The 22,668-nt window shown below is 43.1% G+C and overlaps 1 protein-coding gene across 1 annotated transcript in view; it reads right to left on the bottom strand.

The window, feature by feature from the left end:
• Positions 1–21,634: 21,634 nt before the first annotated feature.
• The window catches only part of nup37 (nucleoporin 37), a 41,538-nt gene continuing 40,504 nt past the window's right edge, over positions 21,635–22,668 (bottom strand). Inside the window, exon 9 of the mRNA XM_073059749.1 lies at positions 21,635–22,615. Within this exon, the coding sequence (XP_072915850.1) occupies positions 22,502–22,615 (114 nt within the window). The 3' untranslated portion in view covers positions 21,635–22,501. The remainder of the gene's footprint in view (positions 22,616–22,668) is intronic.

Raw genomic sequence — 22,668 nt, 5'->3', positions numbered from 1 at the left:
TTTAATGTCTCTTTTTCACTTTTTAAGGCAGTTTGGGTTCTATTGAGATCCTGATCTGAAAGTGGCACTTTAATTGTGTTTTTTTTAATGGTGGATGGGTTCCCATTCCTGGAGCTCATCAGTCGACCATTTTCCGGCATTCTCCGAGGCACGGCTTGGAAGGTGGCAGCTCTGGACAGCCGATTCCAGGTCGGTGTTGCCAGCTGCGGTGTTGCAGAAGATGGAACATCAGTATTTTACCGTGGTAGGCGTGTGGACAGAGGTCTCTGCAGACGAGCGGTCGCACTCTCTCTCTTTCTTTTGATGGTGGGGAGAATTTGCTGCCGATTCTCGAGTGGGAGAATCTGAGAATACGAAGCAACGTGGCAGACTGTAATATCATAACAGCAACTGTCAGTCTTCCCTTTCGCTGTGTCCCTTGTTAGTGAGAGAGAGCTTGTAGTATGCTGAACTGTCGGGTAAACAATGGTTTTTGCTGACTGCAGATTATGGTCTCTCTTTGGGTGCTCTGCTGTTGCTTTGTGGTGGTGGGCGCTGACACTTTTTGCTGAAGTGGGTGGGGGAGGGGGGAGGGGGGAGGTTGTTTCATTAATGCTTGCTGCTGCTTGTGCAGGGGAGGGGAGAGGGGGTCTTCGGGATTCTAACGTTCTTCTGTCATTCATTCTTTCAGGGTTCTTCTGTTTTTCCTGGATGTCTGTGAAGACAAGTGTTTCAGGTCATGTACTGTATGCATTCTCTGGTAATAAACGTTTTGAATTTCTTTAGCCAGTAGATAGTGAATCTGTGGAATTCATTGCCACGTTGGCTGTGGAGGCCGGGTCAATGGGTGCGTTTAAGGCGGAGGTTGATAGGTTTTTGATTCGTCAGGGCATGAAAGGTTATGGGGAGAAGATAGGAGAATGGGGTTGAGAGTGATAATAAATCAGCCATGATGGAATGGTGGAGTGGATTCAATGGGGTGAATGGCCTTATTCTGATCTTAGGTCTTATGGACTTGGACCCCAGCAACCCTCTGTTCCACCACACTGCTAACAATCCTGCCATTAACCCTGTATTCTGCCTTCATGGTCAACTTTGCAAAGCAAATCACTGCACTTTTCTGGATTGAAATGATTACAACAAACAATAATTGAAAAAGGAGAATCAGTAGTAGTGAGCAATTGATATTAATAATGTAATGATAAATAATTAGTGTTGGTGAACAATCAGTGATTCCTGTGGCAGTGAATGTGTGATCAGAATCCGAATCGACTTTAATATCACTGGCATTTTCAACTCTCTGGCCCTGACTGCCTCATTTTTACTATGGATGTCCGGTCCCTATACACTTCATCAAGAAGGTGTTATGAGACACTGACTTCCTCCCCTATTTCATGTACCTCTCCCTTGTCACCTTTCAGCCCTATTTATTCTGGGAAAAACAGATTCAGCCTATCCAGTCTCTCCTGCTAATTCACACTCTTCACTCAATGTAGCCTCCCTTTGAATCATTTCTGTAGCCTCTCCAGGGGTGGCACGGCAGCAAAGAGGTTAGCAAAACTGTTTACAGTGCCTGCGATGGGAGTTCAATTCCTGGCGTTGTCTGTACGTTCTCCCCGTGACTGGGTGGGTCTCCTCCAGGTGTTCCAGTTTCCTCCCACAGTCTGAAGGTGTACTGGTTAGGGTTAGTAAGTTGTGGGCATGCTATGTTGGTGCCAGATGTATGGTGACACTTTTGGCTGCCCCCAGCACATCCTTGGACTGTGTTGGCAAAGATACAAAACAACAAATTTCAATGTTTCTACTACAAATAAAGCTAATGTTTAATCATTAATCACATTATTCCAAAAGTGTGATGCCCAGAAGATGCACTCAATACTCTAAATGTATATTCAAAGTTCAAAGGAAACTTATTATCAGTGTAAGTATGTGTCACCTTTACTACCTTGAGATTCATTTTCATGCAAGTACTCACAGTAGAATAACGAAATACAACAGAATCAAAGAAAAGTTATGCACAAAGACTGACAAGCAACCAATGTGGAAAAGAAGGCCAACTATGCAAATACAAAAACACACACAAATAATAAATAAACAAATAAGACTGACAACATGATTATTTTTTGTACAACTGTAACATAATGTCCCAATGATTGTACTCAGTGCCTGGACTGATGCAGGCAAGCATACCACACCCTGGACACCTGTGTTCCCATTGTCAGGGAACTGTGTATTTGTTCACCTAGGTCTCCCTGTTCAACAACACTCCCCAGGGCCCTGCCATTCACTCAATCCTGTGGGGACGTGTCTTATTCTGATTGTTGGAAGTTGTTTCCATTGTGATTGCAACTCACACAAAATGCTGGTGGAACGCAGCAGGCTAGGCAGCATCTACAGGGAGAAGTACTGTCGACATTTCGGGCCGAGACCCTTCGTCAGGACTAACTGAAAGAAGAGATAGTAAGAGATTTGAAAGTGGGAGGGGGAGGGGGAGATCCAAAATGATAGGAGAAAACAGGAGGGATGAAGCTAAGAGCTGGAAAGTTGATTGGCAAAAGGGATAGAGAGCTGGAGAAGGGGGAGGATCATGGGACGGGAGGCATAGGGAGAAAGAAAGGGGGAGGGGAACACTAGAGGGAGATGGAGAACAGGCAAGGAGTGATTGTGAGAGGGACAGAGAGAGAAAAAGAAAGGGGGGGAAATAAATAGATAGATAGATAGATAAAGAAAGAAAGAGAGAAAGGAAAGAAGGAAGGATGGGGTAAAAGGGGAGGAAGGGCATTAACTGAAGTCCGAGAAATCAATGTTCATGCCATCAGGTTGGAGGCTACCCAGATGGGTAGCCACCATGTTTCCATTGTGATTGGTTAGTTTAGAAGCTGCAGCTGCTTTTCCCATTGGATAGATGCCTGGTGTCTGGTTTCAAATATCCTGGGTAGATAAACTAGCACATGGAAGGGGTTTGCTCTCTTCTTTGTTTAAGGCAGTAATGCACATGATGATTGAGAAGGTGTGCCCTACTGCACTTACAACTAAATATGTTTGTCAAGTATTCAGCTTTGTAGTGTCTGTAAGTTGGGGATGTGAATGTTTGGTCGAATTTTACTGTTTGTAAATGATTAATATACCTATTCGAAATCAGTGCATTTCCTGTCTCCCTTGCCTGACCTGTGAACCTGATTTAACATTACAACTCTTTATGTCCTGCTCTGGTTTAGCATCTATCTGAGTTAAATTCCATCTCACTTAGCAGCACGATAGTGTAGCAGTTAGTACAATCACGTTACATTGCCAATGAACACCGATCATGGTTCAAAATACACTGATGCCTATACATACACTCTGTAACTGTTTGCTCCAAAGAAGTAAGATTCAGTGTTAGTAAACTGTGGGTGCGAAATGTTGCCGCCAACAGCAGAAAGACACTTACACGCTTCCATGAGCACATGATTGAACTGTGTTGATCGTTGAAGCAAATGATGCAACTTATTTGAGGCTTAGATGTATTCATGTAAAGTGAAAAATTGAGGGAGTGTCACGTTATCGGGGTGGAACAGACTAAGGGTGTGTCACACTGTCAGAGGGGAACACACTGAGGGAGTGTCACACTGTCACGGGAACACACTGAGGGAGTGTCACACTGTTAATGGGAACACACTGAGGGAGTGTCATACTGTCACGGGAACACACTGGGGGAGTTTCACACTGTCAGAGGGGAACACACTGAGGGAGTTTCACACTGTCAGAGGGGAACTCACTGAGGGAGTGTCACACTGTCACGGGAACACACTGGGGGAGTGTCACACTCTCAGAGGGGAACACACAGAGGGAGTGTCACACTGTCAGGGGAACACACTGAGGGAGTGTCACACTGTCGCGGGAACACACTGAGGGAGTGTCACATTGTCAATGGAGAACACACTGAGGGAGTGTCACACTGTCACAGGGGAACACACTGAGGGAATGTCACACTGTCGCGGGAACACACTGAGGGAGTGTCACATTGTCAATGGGAACACACTGAGGGAGTGTCACATTGTCAATGGGGAAGACACTGAGGCAGTGTCACACTGTCACGGGAACACACTGAGGAAGTGTCACATTGTCAATGGGAACACACTGAGGGAGTGTCACATTGTCAATGGGGAAGACACTGAGGGAGTGTCACACTGTCACGGGAACACACTGAGGGAGTGTCACATTGTCAATGGTGAACACACTGAGGGAGTGTCACACTGTCAGAGGGGAACACACTGAGGGAGTGTCACACTGTCACGGGGAACACAGTGAGTGTGACACTGTCAATGGTGAACACACTGAGGGAGTGTCACACTGTCACGGGGAACACACTGAGTGAGTGTCACACTGTCAATGGTGAACACACTGAGGGAGTGTCACACTGTCAGAGGGGAACACACTGAGGGAGTGTCACACTGTCACGGGAACACACTGAGGGAGTGTCACATTGTCAGAGGGAACACACTGAGGGAGTGTCACACTGTCACGGGAACACACTGAGGGAGTGTCACACTGTCAGAGGGAACACACTGAGGGAGTGTCACACTGTCACAGGGGAACACACTGAGGGAGTGTCACACTATCAGAGGGGAACACACTGAGGGAGTGTCACACTGTCACGGGAACACACTGAGTGAGTGTCACACTGTCAGAGGGAACACACTGAGGGAGTGTCACACTGTCAGAGGGAACACACTGAGTGAGTGTCACATTGTCAATGGAGAACACACTGAGGGAGTTTCACACTGTCAGGGGGGAACACACTGAGGGAGTGTCACACTGTCACGGGGAACACACTGAGTGAGTGTCACACTGTCAGAGGGGAACACACTGAGGGAGTGTCACACTGTCACGGGAACACACTGAGTGAGTGTCACACTGTCACGGGAACACACTGAGGGAGTTTCACACTGTCAGGGGGGAACACACTGAGGGAGTGTCACACTGTCATGGGGAACACACTGAGTGAGTGTCACACTGTCAATGGTGAACACACTGAGGGAGTGTCACACTCTCAGGGGGGAACACACTGAGGGAGTGTCACACTGTCAAGGGGAACACACTGAGTGAGTGTCACACTGTCAATGGTGAACACACTGAGGGAGTGTCACACTGTCACGGGAACACACTGAGTGAGTGTCACACTGTCAATGGTGAACACACTGAGTGAGTGTCACACTGTCACGGGAACACACTGAGGGAGTGTCACACTGTCAGAGGGAACACACTGAGGGAGTGTCACACTGTCACAGGGGAACACACTGAGGGAGTGTCACACTGTCAGAGGGGAACACACTGAAGGAGTGTCACACTGTCAGAGGGAACACACTGAGGGAGTGTCACACTGTCACAGGGAACACACTGAGGGAGTGTCACACTGTCACGGGAACACTGAGGGAGTGTCACACTGTCAGAGGGAACACACTGAGTGAGTGAAACACTGTCAATGGTGAACACACTGAGGGAGTGTCACACTGTCAATGGTGAACACACTGAGGGAGTGTCACACTGTCACGGGGAACACACTGAGTAAGTGTCACACTGTCAATGGTGAACACACTGAGGGAGTGTCACACTGTCAATGGTGAACACACTGAGGGAGTGTCACACTGTCAGAGGGGAACACATTGAGGGAGTGTCACACTGTCACGGGGAACACACAGAGGGAGTGTCACACTGTCAAAGGGAACACACTGAGGGAGTGTCACACTGTCAGAGGGAACACACTGAGGGAGTGTCACACTGTCAATGGTGAACACACTGAGGGAGTGTCACACTCTCAGAGGGGAACACACTGAGGTAGTGTCACATTGTCAATGGAGAACACACTGAGGGAGTGTCACACTGTCACGGGAACACACTGAGGGAGTGTCACATTGTCAATGGTGAACACACTGAGGGAGTGTCACATTGTCACGGGGAACACACTGAGTGAGTGTCACACTGTCAATGGTGAACACACTGAGGGAGTGTCACATTGTCAATGGTGAACACACTGAGGGAGTGTCACACTGTCACGGGGAACACACTGAGGGAGTGTCACACTGTCAGAGGGGAACACACTGAGGGAGTGTCACACTGTCACGGGGAACACACTGAGGGAGTGTCTCACTGTCACGGGGAACACTGAGTGAGTGTCATACTGTCAAAGGTGAACACACTGAGGGAGTGTCACATTGTCAATGGTGAACACACTGAGGGATTGTCACACTGTCAGTGGAGAACACACTGAGGGAGTGTCACACTGTCACGGGAACACACTGAGGGAGTGTCACACTGTCAGAGGGAACACACTGAGGGAGTGTCACATTGTCAATGGTGAATACACTGAGGGAGTGTCACTCTGTCACAGGGGAACACACTGAGGGAGTATCACACTGTCACGGGGAACACACTGAGGGAGTGTCACACTGTCAATGGTGAACACACTGAGGGAGTGTCACACTGTCACGGGGAACACACTGAGTGAGTGTCACACTGTCAATGGTGAACACACTGAGGGATTGTCACATTGTCAATGGTGAACACACTGAGGGAGTGTCACACTGTCACGGGGAACACACTGAGGGAGTGTCACATTGTCAATGGTGAACACACTGAGGGAGTGTCACATTGTCAATGGAGAACACACTGAGGGAGTGTCACAGTGTTGGAGATCCTGTAGCTTTAGACTACCAATTTCAGACTGGACATTTTTAACTTTTGAGAATCTCTCTGTCAGTCCAAGTACATTTTTCTATGTGACTTTCCCAGTCTGTTTGACCCCACATGTAATATAATCACTGTGACCCTGGGACAGTTTGTTGGAATTCATGTTTTTTGCTTAGCTGGCAATCCAGTTAGAAGTGCTGATGTTTTTCAGAGAAGTCCAACTCCCACTCACAGATAAAAGATATAAAATCTTCCAGATTCCACCAAACAGTCTTTGGAATATAATTGCTTTTTTATTTCTCCTTTTAAAAGAACAAAAATTTCTTGATGTTCTTGAGAGCATTTTTCATAGTGCAGCGGAAAATGACTTCATTTATAACAAAAATATGCACTCTTAGACTGTGTCCAAGGTCCACCCACAAACAGCTCGGTTTAAAATCTTCACTACTTAACTCATTGAATACTTCAGAAACTTTGTGCAGTGCCTCAGGGTCAAGTTTATTGTTATGACAGACATATGTAAACCATGTGTAAGAGCCAGAATATTCACTTTTACAACAGCAGCACTATATATTACAACATGAGGATAAACATAAATTAACATAAATTATACATAATGAATGTCTGCAACATAAACAACAAAAACATAATGTCCATTGTGTGACACTGAGACATAAGACATTGTGTGACACTGAGACTGTAAGACATAGTCTGAGGTAACGTTAATCTCAGAAAAGATGTGCTGGCATTGGAGAGGGTCCAGAGGAGGTTCACAAGGATGATTCCAGGGATTGAAGGGTTAACAGATGAGGAGCATTTGATGGCACTGGGAGTGTACTCACTGGAGTTTAGAAGAATGTGGGGGGGGGGGGGGGGAATCATGGAAGCCTATCAAAGATTGAACGACCTCGAGCGGATGTGGGGAGGATGTTCCCAAGAGTGGGTGAGTCCAGGACAAAGATACAGCCTCAGAATACAAGGGCATTCCTTCAGAACAGTGATGAGGATGAATTTCTGTAGCTAGAGGGTGGTGAATCTGTGAAATTCATTTTCACAGATGGTTGTGGAGGCTAAATCACTGGCTATGTTTAAAATGGAGGTTGATAGGTCCTTGTTTAGTAAGGGTGTTAAAAGTTATGGGGAGAAGGCAGGAGAATGGTGTTGAGAGAGATAATGATGGAATGGTAGAGCTGACTAATAACCTGATGCTACTCCTTTGTCTTATATCTTATGGTAATGTTAAAAATTTTCCGGTTGATTCAAGAACCTGATGGTAGTGGGGAAGAAGGTGCTAGGATATTGGACGTAGAAGATTACAGTACAGGCCCTTCATCCCATGGTACTGTGCCAAAAATCAAGGTAGCTGAAACTTGAGTTGTGGGTATTCTGGCTCCTGCGCATCCTGCCTCATGGCAACATTGAAAAGAGGGCATGATCCTTAATGATGGATGACATCTTCCTGAGGGATCCTGCCTTGTATATATCCTCAATGGTGAGGAGAGTGGCTTCCATGGTGGAACTGACTGAGTCCATCACTCTCTATAGCCTCTAGTACTCCTGAGCATTGGAGTCTCCATACCAGGCAATGATGCTACCAGTCAGGGTATCAAGGGATATGGGAAAAAAGCCGGAAATTGGAACTACACGGGAGAATGGTTTAGCTCATGGTGGAGTGGTGGAGCAGACTCGATGGGTCGAATGGCCTACTTCTGCTCCTTTGTCTTGTGATCTTGTGATCTCTATATCAGCTGAAGTTTGTCAGAGTCTTTGATGATATGTTGAATCTTTGTATGGTGCCTGTTTACTTGTGTGATTCAAATATCCAGATATTTTGCAGGGTATATTATGATAGTCATGGGGGATTTCAAAATGCAGTTAGATTGGGAAAATTAAGTTGGTGCTGGATCACAGGAGATGGAATTTGTAGAATACCCTTGAGTTAGCTTTTTAGAACAGATTGTGATTGAGTCCTCTAGAGAAATTGTAATTCTGGATTAGGTGTTGTGAAATGAACTGAATTTGATTAGGGAACTTAGGGTAAAGGAACCTTTAGGAGTGAGTGATCATACTATGCTGAAATTCACCCTGCAATTTGAGAGGGAGAAGATAAAGTCAGTTGTATTAGTATTACAGTGGAGTAATGGAAATTACAGAGGCATGAGAGAGGAGCTGGCCTAAGTTGTTTGGAATGGGACACTAGCAGCGATGATGGCAAAACAGCAATGGCTGGAGTTTCTGGGGGCAATTCAGAAGGTGCAGGATATATACATCTCTAAGATGAAGAAGTATTCTAAAGGGAGGATGAGGCAACCATGGGTGACAAGAGAAGCCAAAGACGGCATAAAAGCAAAAGAAAGTGCATATAATATAGCAGAGGAAATTTAGAGAATTTGGCTGGGCGTAACTAAAATACCATCTATAAATTTGCTGATGATACAATCATTGTTGGTAGAATCTCAGGTGGTGACGGGAGAGCGTACAGGAGTGAGATATGCGAACTAGTGGAGTGGTACCGCAGCAACAAACTGGCACTCAACGTCAGTAAGATGAAAGCTGATTGTGGACTTCAGGAAGGGTAAGACGAAGGAACACATATCAATTTTCATAGAGGGATCAGAAGTGGAGAAACTGTGCAGCTTTAAGTTCCTAGGTTTCAAAATCTCTGAGCATCTAACCTGGTCCCAACAAATCAATGTAGTTATAAAGAAGGCAAGACAGCAGCTATACTTTATTAGGATTTCGAAGAGATTTGGCATGTTAACAAAAACACTCAAAAACTTCTATAGTTGTACCATGGAGAGCATTCTGACAGGCTGCACCACTGTCTGGTATGGAGAGGCTACTGCACGGGACCAAAAGAAACTGCAGAAGGTTGTAAATCTAGTCAGCTCCATCTTGGGTACTAGCCTACAAAGTACCCCGGACACCTTCAGGGAGAGGTGTCTCAGAAAGGCAGCATCATTATTAAGAACCCCCAGCACCCAGGGCATGCCCTTTTCTCACTGTTACCATCAGGTAGAAGGTACAGAAGCCTGAAAGCACACTCTCAGCGATTCAGGAACAGCTTCTTCCCCTCTGCCATCTGATTCCTAAATGGACATTAAATCTTTGGACACTATCTCACTTTTTTTAATACACAGTATTTCTGTTTTTAAAAATTGATTCATTACACATAATTGATTTACTTGTTTATTTATTATTATGATTATTTTATTTATTATTATTATTTTCTCTTTGCTAGATTATGTATTGCATTGAACTGCTGCTGCTAAGTTAACAAATTTCACGTCACATGCTGGTGTTAATAAACCTGATTCTGATTGCGATTCTCTTAAAAGCCAACAGAAGGCAAATAAAAAAAAACACAAGGTGAGAAAAGATGAAGTGTAAAGGTAAGCTAGCCAAAAATATCAAAGAGAATACCAAAAGATTCTTTTCAGATATATAAAAAGTAAGAGAGGTGAGAGTGGATATCAGTCTGCTGGAAAATGACACTGCATAGGTAATAATAGGGGACAAATAAATGGTAGATGAACTCAAATCAGTATTTTGCATCAGTGGAAAATATGAGCTGTATACCAGAAATTCAAGAGTGTAAGGGGGCAGAAGTGAGTGCAGTTGCTATCACTAAGGAGAAGGTGCTTAGGGAGCTGAAAGGTCTGAAGGTAGATAAGTTACCTGGGCCAGCTGGACTATAACGGTGCTGAAAGAGTTTGCTGAAGAGTTTGTGGAGACACTAGTATGATCTTTCAAGAATCAGTAGATTCTGGAATGGTTCCGGAGGACTGGGAAAATGGAAATGTCACTCCAGTCTTTAAGAAAGAAAGAAGGCAGAAGAAAGGAAATTATAGGGCAGCTGACCTGACTTCAGTGGTTGGGAAGATGTTGGACTCCATCATTAAGCATGAGGTTTTGGGATACTTTCAGGCATATGATAAAGTTGGCCAAAGTGAGCATGGTTTCCTTAAGGGAAAATCTCACCTGATAAATCTGTTGGAAATAACCGGCACGATGGACAAAGAAAAGTCAGTGGATGTTGTTTATTTTAATTATCAGAAGGCCTTTGATAAGGTGCTGCACATGATGCTACTTAACAAGATAAAAGTAACGTAGGGAAAATGCTAGCATGGATAAAGATTGGCAGGAGGCAAAGAGTCAACTAAAAGGAGGCTTTTCTGAATGGCTGCCAGTGGCTAGTGATGTTCCCCAGGGGTCAATATTGAGACCTCTTTTTTCACATTATATGTCATTGATTTGGATGATGGAATTGATGGCTCTGTGGCCAAGATAGTAGATGATACAAAGAAAGGTAGAGGAGCAGGTAGTGTTAAGGAAGTAGGGAGTCTGCAGAATGATTTGGATGGATTGGGAGAATGGGCAAAGAAGTGGAATATCGTATAGAGAAGTGCCTGGTCATGCACTTTGGTAAAAGGAATAAAAACATAGACTATTTTCTAAACAGGGAAAAAATTCAAAAACCAGAGGTGCAAAGGGACTTGAGAGTCCTCATGCAGAAATCGCTGAAGGTTAACTTGCAGGTTGAGTCAGTGGTAAGGAAGGCAAACACAATGTTAGCATTTATTTCAGAGGTCTAGAATATAAGAGCAAGGATGTGATACTGAGCTTTATAAGGGAATAGTCAGACTGTATTTGGAGTATTATGAACAGTTTTGGTCTCCTTTATTAAGAAAAGATATGGTGACATTGGAGAGGGTTAAGAGGAAGTTCACAAGAATGATTCTGGGAATGAAAGGGTTAATGTTTGAGGCGCTTTTGATGACCCTAGGCCTGTAATTGCCTGAGTTTAGTAAAATGAGGGGGTATCTCATTGAAACCTATTGAATATTGAAAGGTCTAAAGTGGATGTGGAAGGAAATGTCCATTTAGAACAGAGATTAGAAAATATTTCTTTAGCCAGAAGGGATAATAAATCAGCCATGATGGAAAGGAAGAGCAGGCTCGATGGGACAAGTGGCATAATTATGCTTCTATTTCTTATGATCTTTTGGATATAGACAGGGTATATGCTAGCAGGCTTTTTCCATTGAGTTTGGTTGACAATAGAACTAAGAGGCCATGAGTTAGGGTGAAAGGTGAAATGTTTTGGATAATATGAAGGGCAACATCTTCACTGAGGTGATTGTGAGCGTGTGGAGTGGGCTGTGAGAGGAAGTAATGAATACTCGCTTGATTGCAACATTTGAGAGAAATTTGGTTAGTTACATGGATGGGGGGAATGGCCTATTTTGCGCTGTAACTCAATCAATAAATAAATAAATAAACAAACAAACAACTGATTCAGTGATCTAAATCTCAGTGACAAAGACCAATTAATTTACCAACCGGTACATCTTTAGACTGTGGGAGGAAACTCTAGCATCCCGAGAAAACCCACACGGTCACAGAGAGAACATTAAACTCTTTACAGACAGTGGTGGAAATTCTTTGCCTTTTCTCTTCTATTCCTTACCCAGCCGTATCTCCTCCCCCGCTTCCAGTCTGACCTCAAACTCACACCCCTGTCTAACCCTCACCTTTCTGAAATTATCTTACCCAAGAGACCCACCCCCTCTTCCCTCAATCTGATTCTTCCCCAGCCAAAAATTCCTTAGGAATCTGGAGGAAGATAAGTGGAAATTCCATTTGGATAGTCGTCTGGAATTGCCAGCATCACATCCTCTCTGATCTTCTATACAGCTGAGCAGTTACCAGGGCAGAAACTCACTCAGTATCTTTTTAATTCAACACATTAGAGAAGGAAAACACGAGATTCTGCAGGTGCAGGAAATGCAGAGCAGCACACACAAAATACTGAAGGAACTCAGCAACTCAGGCAGCATCTTTGCAGGGGAATAGACAGTTAATGTTCAGGCCAAGGAAAACTTTGGCACCAGATAACATTGCACTTAACTTGATGCCAGTATTGGAACATTACTAATTTAATTACAACCAAACTCTAATTTATACCCTGAACTTCATCTCTCTTCTCGCTGCTACCATTGGGTAGGAAGTACATTGGGTCCCCACTCCATGAGGTTCAGGAACAGTTATTACCCTACAACCATCAGGCTCCTGAATCAACATTAATATCTTCACTCACCCCAACTCTGAACTGATTCCACAAGCTATGGACTCATTTTTGAAGACTTTGCAACTCATGTTCTCAGTATTATTAATTTACTTGAGGCAGCACAGTTGTGTAGTGGCTAGCAACAATGCTATTATAGCACCAGTAACCTCGAGTTCAGTTCCTGCTGCTGTCTGTAAGGAGTTTGTACGTTCTCTGTGAGGGTTTCCTCTGGGTGCTGCAGTTTCAACCTACATTCCAAAGGTGTACTGGTTAGTACGTTAAATGGTCACATTGGTGTAATTGGGAGTGCTTGTTGGGCCAGAAGGGCTTGTCACTGTGCTGTATCTTTAAATTTAAAAAATATAATTTATTTATTATTCTTGTGTTATTATTTATTCTTGTATTTTGTAGACTGGTTGTTTATCAGTTGTTGTGTGCAGTTTTTCATTGATTCTATTGTTCTACTGTGAATGTGTGCAAGAAATGAATCTCAGGGTAGTGTCTAGTGCAATACTTTGATAATACATTTACTTTGAACTGTGTTTAACAGTTTAAAATGAATGGAAAAGTACGACGTCCAATATTCAGGAATGGACAATTACATAGTTTTGGCTGAGAGATGTTATGTTTGGATCACATTAGACTGCAGATGGAAAAATGAACACTATGACCTCAATATACTTCACAGTCATCCCACTTCATCTAAGTGCTCCCCAGGACTTTGCGAATCAAATCAGCCCCAAGGGTCCTCAGAACCAGAGAAGCTAATGGTTCGTGTAGGGCTGTAGTGATTCTTTAACCAGGTTTAGTAGCAGAACAGATTGTGCTTTGTGGAAGGTTTCATGCTCAAGTCAAACTTGATGCAACATATGCTTTGATTATTTTGTGTAACAGAAATAAAACTGCAATTACACTTTTCAGAGTTGCTCATTGGGAAATTCTTAATACTTGTTCACATCTGTCAGAATTAATTGTATTAAGTTTCAGTTCTGCACATTTTATAACTGACTGCATCACCTTCTGGTATGGAGGGGCCACTGCACAAGATAGAAAAAAGCTGCAGAGGGTTGCAAATTCAGCCTTTCATGGTCACAAGCCTCCTTTTCAGAAGGCGATACCTCAAAAAGGTGGCATCCATCATTAAGGACCCTCATCACCCAGGACATGCCTTGCTCTCATTGCCTCCATCAAGCAAGAGGCACAGGAACCTGAAGACACACACTCAATATTTCAGGTACAGCTTCTTCCCCTCCATCATCAGATTTCTAAATGGACAATTAACCCATGAACACTTACTCAGTATTTTATTTGCTCTCTTATTGCACTACTTATCTAATTTTTTATACATACATATTGTAATTTATAGATTTTTCATTATATACTATATATATTACATATAATTGTATAATATGTATAGTTTATTGTAACTTTTAGTTTTCTTCTACTATAATGTATCGCATTGTACTGCTGCCACATAAAAACAAATTTCACGACATAAGCTGGTGATATTAAACCTGATTCTGTATGAAATGTTTCATCCAGTCTGACAACTTGAGCAGATGCAAGCACATTTGTATTTACTCTACAATCCAAAATATGAAGTCAGCCCGATAAATGTAGAATTTCCCGACCAGCCCCTTTCCACTTTCGATCTGGTTGGACAATGATTAAAACATGACATGGCAAATTCAAATTGCAGTTTTGCTTATTAATGTGAACAATTGGGCAAACTTCAGCTCCCCAGTCTGTGTGGCTTCGTGGGCAGCGGTCATGGTGATAGACAATGCTGTGGGTACCAATCCCACAAGGGCTAAAATAAGGAGGCTGAAGACACACAATCAGTGATTCAGGAACAGCTTCTTCCCTTTCACTACCATGAACCTATGAACACTACCTCACTATTATGCTCTCTTTTTTTATATTCTTACTTAAATTTATAATTTTCATATACTGCTGTAACCCCGTGTGTGATGACACTTGGGAACTGCCCCCAGCAACCCTTGGGCATGTTGGTTGTGAGCACCAATGACACAATTCACTGTATGTTGTGACAGGTAAATGTTAATCTTATACAGTTGTCACAAAACAATAGATTTCACAACATATAATGAACATGATTCTGATTTTGCAATCTAAGCTGAGATTTGCAGCACTGCGCTCTTATTTATACAGTACTTCCTTTAGGATAGCAACAGTCCCAGGGTGGTTTGTTAAAGAACAAGCATCCTGAAAAATATTTACCACTCGATGAAAATGATGAAAATTTATTATGTGGCTCCCCATCATTGATGTGGGTGCTGTGGTAGCGTTGGGGTTAGCGTGATGTTGTTACAGCTTCAATTCCTGCACCATTTGTAAGGAGTTTGCACGTTCTGAAGATCTAATCTGGTCCCAACATATCACTGCAGTTATAAAGAAGGCACGACAGTGGCTGTATTTGATTAGGAGTTTTAAGAGATTTGGTTTGTCAACTAAAACACTTGAAACTTCTACAGATGTACTGTGGAGAGCATTCTGACAGGCTGCACCACTGTCTGGTATGGGCTAGGTGGCTACTGCATAGGACCAAAAGGAGTTACAGAAATTTATAAAATTAGTCAGCTCCATATTGGGTTCTAGCCTCCGTAGTATCTAAGACATCTTCAAGGAGTAGTGCATCAGAAAGGCGATATCCATTATTAAGGACCCCATCACCTAGGACATACACTCTTCTCATTGTTAACATCAGGAAGGTATAAAAGTCTGAAGGCACACACTCAGAGGTTCAGGAACAGCTTCTTTTCCTCTGCCATATAATTCCTAAATAGACATTGAACCCATGAACACTAACTCACTTTTTAAAATATATTTTATTTCTGATTTTGCACTATTTTTAATCTATTCAATCTACATATATATACTTATTGTAATTGAATGTTCTTTTCTGTATATTATCACTTATTGCATTGAACTGCTGCTGCTAAGTTAACAAATTTCACGACACGTGCTGATGATTATAAACCTGACTCTGATTCTGGTTCTCTCCGTGAACCATGTGGAATTCCTGCTGGTGCTTTGGTTTCTTCCCACAGACTGGTGGGAAGATGTACTGGTTAGTAGGTTAATTGATCATTGTAAGTTGTCCTCTGAACAGGCTAGTGTAAATACGTGGGTAGCTTGGCGGTGTGGTTCTCTAGGCTGGGAGAACCGATTCTGCCCTATATTTCTAAATTTAAAGAAGTGTCACGGTTTGCTATGTACATATCACCTTTTGTTTTTCCTACATCAGTAACTTACAGTAGCTTTTTTGTAAAACACCTTGACAATGTCAAGAGATTTGACCAATGTGAAGAAAGCTCCTCTGTTTTCTTAGAAGCCTGAGAAGTTCTGGCATGTCACCAAATACTCTGACAAACTTCTGCATACATACTGCTGAAAGTGCCCTGATGAAGGGTCTCAGCATGAAACATCGACTGTTTACACATTTCCATAGGTGCTGTCTGACCTGCTGAGTTCCAGCATTTTAGACCATAGGACAATAAGATATAGGAGCAGAATTAGGCCATTTGGCCTATCGTGTCTACTCCACCATTTCATCATGACTGATCCAATTTTCCTCTCACCCCCAATCTCTTGCCTTCTCCCGGTATCCCTTCATACTCTGTCCAATCAAGAATTGATCCACCTCTACCTTAAATATACATAAAGACTCAGCTTCCACAGCTACCTATGGAAAAGAATTCCACAGATTCACCACTCTCTGGCTAAAGAAATTCCTCCACATCTCTGTTCTAAAAGGATGCCTCTCTATTCTGAGGCTGTTGTCCTCTGGTCTTAGACATTCCCACCATAGGAAACATCCTCTCCACATCCACTCTATCAAGGACTTTCACCATTCAATTGGTTTCACTGAGATCACTCCTCATTCTTGTGAATTCTAGTGAACATGTCCCAGAGCCATCAAACCGTTTTCATATGACAAGCCATTCAATCCTGAAATCATTTTCGTGAACCTCCTTTGAACTGTCCAGTTTCAATGCAGTTTTTCTAAGATATGGGGCCCAAAACTGCTCACAATACTGTACTCCATGAGGCCCTACCAGTGCTTTATAAAGTCTCAACATTACATCCTTGCTTTTATATTCTAGTCCTCCTGAAACAAATGCTAACATTGCATTTGCCCTCCTCACCACAGACTCAACCTGCAAATTAATGTTCAGGGAATCCTGTACAGGGACTCCCAAGTCCCTTTGCACCTCAGATTTTTGTATTTTCTCTCCATTTAGAAAATAGTCAACCCTTTGATTTCTTCTGCCAAAGTGCGTGACCATATACTCCTGGCACTGTATTCCATCTGCCACTCCCTTGCCCATTCTCATAATCTGTCTAAATCCTTCTGTAGCCTATTTCCTCAAAACTACTTGCCCCTTCACTATCTTCATATTGTCTGCAAACTTTACAACAAAGCCATTGTAAAGAATCACTCCCAACACAAACCCCTGTGGAACACCACTAGTCACCAGCAGCCAGCCAGAAAAGGCTGCCTTTATTCCAACTCTTTGCCTCCTGCCAATCTGCCATTGCTTTATCCATGCTAGAGTCATTCCTGTAATACCATGGGCTCATAGTTTGTTAAGCAGCCTCACGTGTGGCACCTTGTCAAAGGCCTTCTGAAAATCCAAGAACACAACATCAACCAATTCTCATTTGTCTATACTGCTTGTTATTTCTTCAAAGAATTCCAACAGATTTGTCAGGCAAGATTTCCCTTGAAGAAATTATGCTGACTACGGCCTATTTTACCATGTATCACCCAATACTCTGAGACCTCATCCTTAGTAATCAACTCCAACATCTTCTCAACTACTGGGGTCAGACTAACTAGCCTATAGTTTCCTCTCTTCTGCCTCTCTCCTTTCTTGAAGCAGGGAGTGACATTTTGAATTTTTCAGTCTCCAGAACCATTTTAGAATCTAATGATTCTTGATCATTACTAAAGCCTCCACGATCTCTTCAGCCACCTCTTTCAGAACTCTGGGGTGTACACCATCTGGTCCAGGTGACTTCTCTACCTTCAGATCTTTCAGTTTCCCAAGAACCTTCTCTCTAGTAATGGCAACTTCACCACCACACTGCTAGTGTCTTCCACAGTGAAGACTGATGTAAAATACTTATTTAGTTCATCGGCCATTTTGTTGACCCCCATTACTACCCCTCCAGCATTGTTTTGTAGTGGTCCGATACCCATTCTCACCTCTCTTTTACACTGTATGTATCTGAAGAAACTTTTGGTATCTTCTTAAATATTATTGGTTAGCTTACTTCCATATTCCATCTTTACCTTAATGACTTTTTTAGTTGCCTTCTGTTAGTTTCTAAAAGCTTTCCAATCCTCTAACTTCCCACTAGTTTTTGCTCCATTATATGCCCTCTCTTTGGCTTTTACTTTGCTTGTTAGCTACGATGGTCATCTTTCCTTTAGAATACTTCTTCCTCTTTGGGATGTATATATCCTGTGCCTTCCGAATTGCTTCAAGATATTCCAGCCATTGCTGCTCTGCTGTCATCCCTGCCAGTGTTCTTTTCCAATCAGTTCTGGCCAACTTCTCTCCCATGTCTCTGTAATTCCCTTTACTCCACTGTAATACAGATACAGCTGACTTTAGCTTCTTCTCAAATTTCAGCATGAAATCGATCATATTATAATCATATATAACAATTACAGCACGGAAACAGGCATCTCGGCCCCTCTAGTCCGTGCCGAACGCTTACTCTCACTTGCCACTAAGAGTTTATTTTTTACCTTAAGCTCTCTAATCAATTCTGATTAATTGCACAACACCCAATTCAGAAATCTTGATCCTCTAGTGGGCTCAACCACGAGCTGCTCTAAAACACTATCTTGCAGACACTCTAGAAATCGCCCCCCCCCCCCCCACACCAGTATCCAGCACCAACCTGATTTTCCCAAACTACTGTACCTGCATATTGAAATGCCCCATGACAATTGTAGTATTGCCTTTTTGGCATGCTTTTTCTGTCTCCCATTGTAATTTGTAGGCCTCATCCTTAGGACACTAGTCATCGCCATGCTCAACCTTTTGATTCCTAACTTTATCTGAGGTCTTATTGACATCAGCCTCCACAACCTCTCCACTAACTGTTCTGGCACTCTGGTTCCCATCCACCTGCAACTCTAGTTTAAACCTCACTGTGCAGCATTAACAAACTTTCCCGCTAGGATATTAGTCCCCCTTCAGTTCAGGTGCAAACTATTCTTTCTGTACAGATCCCACCTTCCCTGAAAGAGAGCCCATTGTTCCAAAAATCTTATACCTTCCCTCCTACACCAACTCATTAGCCACATATTAAACTGTATAAACCTGATTCTGATATATTCTGTGTTGTCTGTACCAGTGAATCAAGTTTTTCACTGTACCTGCCCCTTACCTAACTTGTGCACATCTCAACAACTCTACTCGAAGGTAGAGTACAGGGTTAATGGTAATGTGGAGAACAAAGGGATCTTAGGGTCCATGTCCAAACATCCCTCAAAATTGCTGCACAACTTTATAGAAGGCACATAGTACGTTGGCCACCATTATTCAGATGATTGAGTTGAAGAATTGCTAAGTAATGTTGCAGATCTGTAAAATCCTGCTTAGACACACTTGGAGTATTGTGTTCAGTTCTGGCCACCTTATTATAAGTATGTGGAAACTTTAGAGAAGGTGCAGAGATTTACCTGGATGATGCTGCCTGAATTAGAGAGCATGTCCTATGAGGATAGGCTAAGTGAGCTAAGAATTTCCTCTTTGGAGTAAAAAGAGGATGAGGAGTGACTTGTTAAGATGTGCACTAGATGATAAAAGGCATAGATACAGTGGACAAGCAGAGACTTTTTCTGCAAGGAGAAAATGGCAAATACTAGGGACATAATTTAAGGTGATTGGAGGAAAGTATGGGGTGGGGGGAATGTTAGAGGTAGTTTTTTTGTCAGAGAGAGTGGTGCGTACGTGGAACTCACTGTTGGAGTGGTGTTAGAGGCAGATATATTAAGGACATTTAGGCACAAGGATGAAGAAAAATGAAGGGCCATTTGGGTGGGAAGGGTTAGATTGATCTTACAGTAGGTTAAAAGATCAGCACAATATCATGGGCCAAAGGGTCTGTACACACTATAATGATCTACATTCAACTCTAGTTCTTAAGTCATTCTTGGATTCACATTAACAATCTTTCTCTTGAAGCAACATAAAATGCTGGAGGAATTCAGCAGGCCAGGCAACATCTATGGAAAGGAATATAAAGTCAATGTTTTTGGTCGAGACCCTTCATTGGGACACATTTCATTTAAACACTGATTTGACTTGAGACAATGCCATTTAATGTGCTTTGACCTCAGTGACATTATAACACAGAGAAATGTTGAGATAGTTGAGACAAGTATGATGTTCTCCCAAAGGATTAATCGCTTAACAGAGATCCCCTGTGAGTGACTTTGTTTGATGTGGGCAGGCTCCACGAGGTCCTTGACAGGTTGGGGTCAGGGTCCAGTGGTATGGAGTGCAAAACTGGCCTTCACTGCCAGTGTGATGTTGCCAACTCCACCGATGCAGTCTTGGTCAGATCACTCTTTGTCTGATCTCGCAGCTATGACTGATCCTACCAGGAGAAACTCCAGACCTCGTGGTTCTCGTCACCTGAGGAGCTCTTAAGCCATTGCACAACAGGGCGATGCTCATTAGAGAAGTAGCATGGGTTTTATATGGGCTCCATACTGTCCAGGCTTTTGCTCACTGCCCCCATCACCATTTTCTCTGACAGTGTTCGTCAGCTTCCTCTGCACTGTGCATGGTAAACACACCCTGGGAGAGTATGTTCCACATTCTTGGCACACTCGAGATAAAGCTCCTCCTGAATTCGCTGTAGGGATCCCAGCAGGAATGGCAGACAACTCCCTATCCAGAACAACATGCAGAAAATGACTGAGATAGGGTAAATGCAAACAGGCTTTTTCCACTGAGGTTGGGTGAGACAAAAACTAGAGGTCATAGGTTAAGGGTGAAAGGTGAAATGTTTAAGGGGAACTTCTTCATTAAGGGGTTTAAGGGGTGGTGAGAGTGTGGAATGAGCTGCCATTGTCAGTGGTGGATGTGGGTTTGACTGCAACATATAAGGGAAATTTGGATAGGTACAAGGATGGGTTTAGAGGGCTGTGATCTAGATGTGGATCAATGGGATTAGGCAGAATTCACAGAATCAGGTTAGAAGTGAGGAGTCGGACCACAGTCATGGGCATTACCTGATGAAGAGTCTCATCCCGAAATAGCTACTGTTAATTCCCCTCCATTGATGCTGCTTGACCTGCTGAGTTCCTCCAGTATTTTGTGTGTGGATTTAGCTCTGGACTTCCAGCATCTGCACAATCTACACGAATACCCATGTCAGGATGCTGTTCAACTATAGCTCAGCATTTAATACCATCATTCCCACAATCCTAATTGAGAAGTTGCAGAACCTGGGCCTCTGTACCTCCCCCTGTAATTGGATCCTGGACTTCCTAACCAGAAGACCAGTCTGTGCAAATTGGTGATAACATATCCCCCTCACTGACAATCAACACTGACGCACCTCAGGGGTGTGTGCTTAGCCCCACTGCTCTACTCTCTCTATGCCCATGACTGTGTGGCTAGGCATAGCTCAAATACCATCTATAGATTTGCTGATGATACAACCATTGTTGGTAGAATCTCAGGTGGTGATGAGAGGGCGTACAGGAGTGAGATATGCCAACCAGTGGAATGGTGCCTCAGCAACAACCTGGATCCCTCTATGAGGATTGGAAGTGGAGAGAGTGAGCAGCTTCTAGTTCCTGGGTGTTAAAACCTCTAGGGATCTAATCTGGTCCCAACATATCGATGTAGTTATAAAGAAGACAAGACAATGGCTATACTTTATTAAGAGTTTGAAGAGATTTAGCATGTCAACAAATACACTCAAAAACTTCTATAGTTGTACTGTGGAGAGCATTCTGATAGGCTGCACCACTGTCTGGTATGGAGAGGCTACTGCACAGGACCAAAAGAAGCTGCAGAAAGTTGTAAATCCAGTCAGCTCCATCTTGGGCACTAGCCTACAAAGTACCCAGGACATCTTCAGGGAGCGGTGTCTCAGAAAGGCAGCATCTATTATTAAGGACCCCCAGCACCCAGGGCATGCCCTTTTCTCACTGTTACCATCAGGTAGGAGATACAGAAGCCTGAAGGCACATACTCAGTGATTCAGGAACAGCATCTTCCCCTCCACCATCCTAAATGGACATTAAATCTTTGGACACTACCTCACTTCTTTTCAACATACAGTACTTCTGTTTTTGCACTTTTTTTAAAACCTATTCAAATTATGTAATTGATTTACTTTTTATTTATTATTATTTTTCTCTCTGCTAGATTATGTATTGCATTGTGCTGCTGCTGCTAAGTTAAGAAATTTCACATCACATGCTGGTGATAATAAACCTGATTCTGAGCTCTTGTGTTTACATCATCTGCCTCTTTGTCTCATTGGTCTGCATGAACACCATGGGCTGCTTCATTAATGTTAAAGGTGTGGCATAAAGGTAAGTTGTGTGCCAATGTGAGATTCACAAAAAACAAGAACTTTAATGTTTCAAATTGAGGCCTTCTCGAATGGAGCAGATGAGGTGCTTTGGTACCGAGACTGTACCAGCTCCCTGCACAGCAACAAAGCTCACATTTAAAATGTTCCACAGTGTGAATGAACAGACAAAAAGGATCTTCTCTACATTTCCGTCATCCAAAATAAAACTTTCCGATCTCCGCCGATGGCACATAATGGGAGTGTCCGATGCCAGCTTATTCCTGAAGCAACAGGGGCAGAGCCGACTAGGATCGCCTGCCAAGAGGAGAGAGAGTTTGTTAACTGGATTGCTACGCTAATCCTGCTGA

Source organism: Hemitrygon akajei, chromosome 10, assembly GCF_048418815.1.
Source record: "Hemitrygon akajei chromosome 10, sHemAka1.3, whole genome shotgun sequence".
Taxonomy (NCBI): Eukaryota; Metazoa; Chordata; class Chondrichthyes; order Myliobatiformes; family Dasyatidae; genus Hemitrygon; species Hemitrygon akajei.
This window is presented reverse-complemented; position numbering and strand designations above follow the sequence as displayed.